Here is a 1859-nt window from a genome sequence, read left to right on the forward strand (position 1 = left end):
TTTCCCTTACCCTTTCTTTCCATCAAGTGGCATATCTAGCGGAATTTGATTGAGTTGTCTACTGGGGTAAATAGTGTTTAGAACATGGAGCTTCTTATGGTTCAAATAATTTAATTGAATTTGTTATCCCTTTCATTGTGAAGTTTTGCCCTAACTACCGTCCCCATCCATATGTATCAATGCGGCGCCCCCCCAAAACAAACTCGGAATAAGCGCCAATGGGGGATTCAACGGTCAGAAAATAACTTCAAAAAAAAAAAAAGAAAAAAAAAAAAAAGGAAAGAAAGAAAGAAAAGAAAGAAAAAGAAAAAGGTAAAAAGAAAATTCTGTTCTTTCCACAAGCCCAAACATACACCCTATCCACTCAGCCCACTACATCCACATCCACATCCACCCCGCCGTCCTCTCCCGCCTCATTCTCCCCAACGATAACCTCAACTTCCTCCAGACCGCTATCTTCAAACATAGCATCGAGCCACTTCAACATACCACCCCAAGCCCTAGGCATAATTGATTCGACATTCAGCGCCTCCCCGGAAGAATAGCAATTGCAACCGAACTGGTAGCGGCCAGCGACTGGCGTGTTGAGCGGTTTTTCAGAGAGTAAGTAGGCGCGACTGCGCGTGGACATGAAGTTGGCGAAATCTGGTGGGTGTAGGTGGTTTGTGTCGTGGAGGGGGTTGCTGAGGCAGAGGGAGGAGATGCGGGGTTTCCAGGCTGTCCCTGTGCTGCTTGTTAAGGCCGGCGTTGGATTGAAAAGTGGGGTCCGTCATAGGATATATATATATATATATATATGTTTACGCGAAACATAAAACTTACAATGTTCTGCCAAATATCTCACGGCGCCCAAACCCCCCTCCGCCAGCCCAATGATATCGATCCTCACATCCGGCGCGGCAAGTTTCCCCAGCACCTCCTCAAAGACATAAGTAATGTGATCCTGCCATGTCTCGTTACCGGGGATTTTATTCCGGAACGTCATCCGCATAGGCGGCTCCACGGCGCTGCGTCGAGGAAGTGCATGCCACATTGGCAGCGACATAGCCTGCTCTTTGGCGCAGTGCCATACCAGCTGCCCTGGATTTGCCAGAATAAACCCAGTTCCTGCAGGGAAGCTAGAGCTGTTATCCTGGTGTTGGTTATTATTTGCGTTAATAATGTTAGTGTCGATTGTCTGGCGCCCAGAGTCCCTCGGGCAGATGTTATTGCCTAGGATCGCAGCTGCAAAGTTTACAGCGGAGCCAATATTGATACCCTCCTTGCCGATGACGCGATACGCCCAGATGCCCAGGTCTTGGGTTGGCTCGCCAAACACGACGATGAGACGGGGTTGGGACTGGAAGCCTGGGGATGTCAGGATAGGCACATGCTGAGAGTTTGCGGCAGCGCCAATTGGGAGACGGAGGGTCTCAAGGCCCAGATTGAGCAGACGGGAAGCGACGATGTGTCGGATACATGCTAATTATTTTCCGAAAAAAATTAAATAATCGTTTCATGGAGTCAGCGATGTATACAGTTTGACACACGCAGTGTAGCTTCTCCGTTGTTTTTTGCATGAAAACATGCAAATGCGAGGAATACAGCAGTAGCGGAAAAATAAGTAGAGATATATATACTATTCATAGCTTCTTTCTGCATTTCATTGTAGCGGTCATTAGTATTTATTTTGAAGACAAAGTCCTCTTCTGGGTTCGAAATCTTCTTGATCTGGTCCTGATCGTTGATGAAGTAGCTGTTCGAGGGCTTCATCTTAGCTCAATGAACTGTAAAATTTCTATGGAAACGGACTAAGAACCATGATCAAGTTCTCAAGTGGAGCATACCCGAGCTGCTTCAAATCAGCAGGAAAGAGTGGG

General features: G+C 47.1%; 1 protein-coding gene across 1 annotated transcript; it reads right to left on the reverse strand.

The window, feature by feature from the left end:
- Positions 1-364: 364 nt before the first annotated feature.
- HCAG_05377 (predicted protein) lies at positions 365-1752 on the reverse strand (the record flags this gene model as incomplete). The annotated part of the gene is made up of 3 exons (XM_001539860.1): positions 365-723; positions 823-1461; positions 1530-1752. 3 exons carry the CDS (start codon positions 1750-1752, stop codon positions 365-367), a joined length of 1221 nt encoding a protein of 406 aa, XP_001539910.1.
- Positions 1753-1859: the final 107 nt, after the last annotated feature.

The sequence above is a fragment of the Histoplasma capsulatum genome, genomic scaffold (assembly GCF_000149585.1).
Source record: "Histoplasma capsulatum NAm1 scaffold_5 genomic scaffold, whole genome shotgun sequence".
NCBI lineage: Eukaryota > Fungi > Ascomycota > Eurotiomycetes > Onygenales > Ajellomycetaceae > Histoplasma > Histoplasma mississippiense.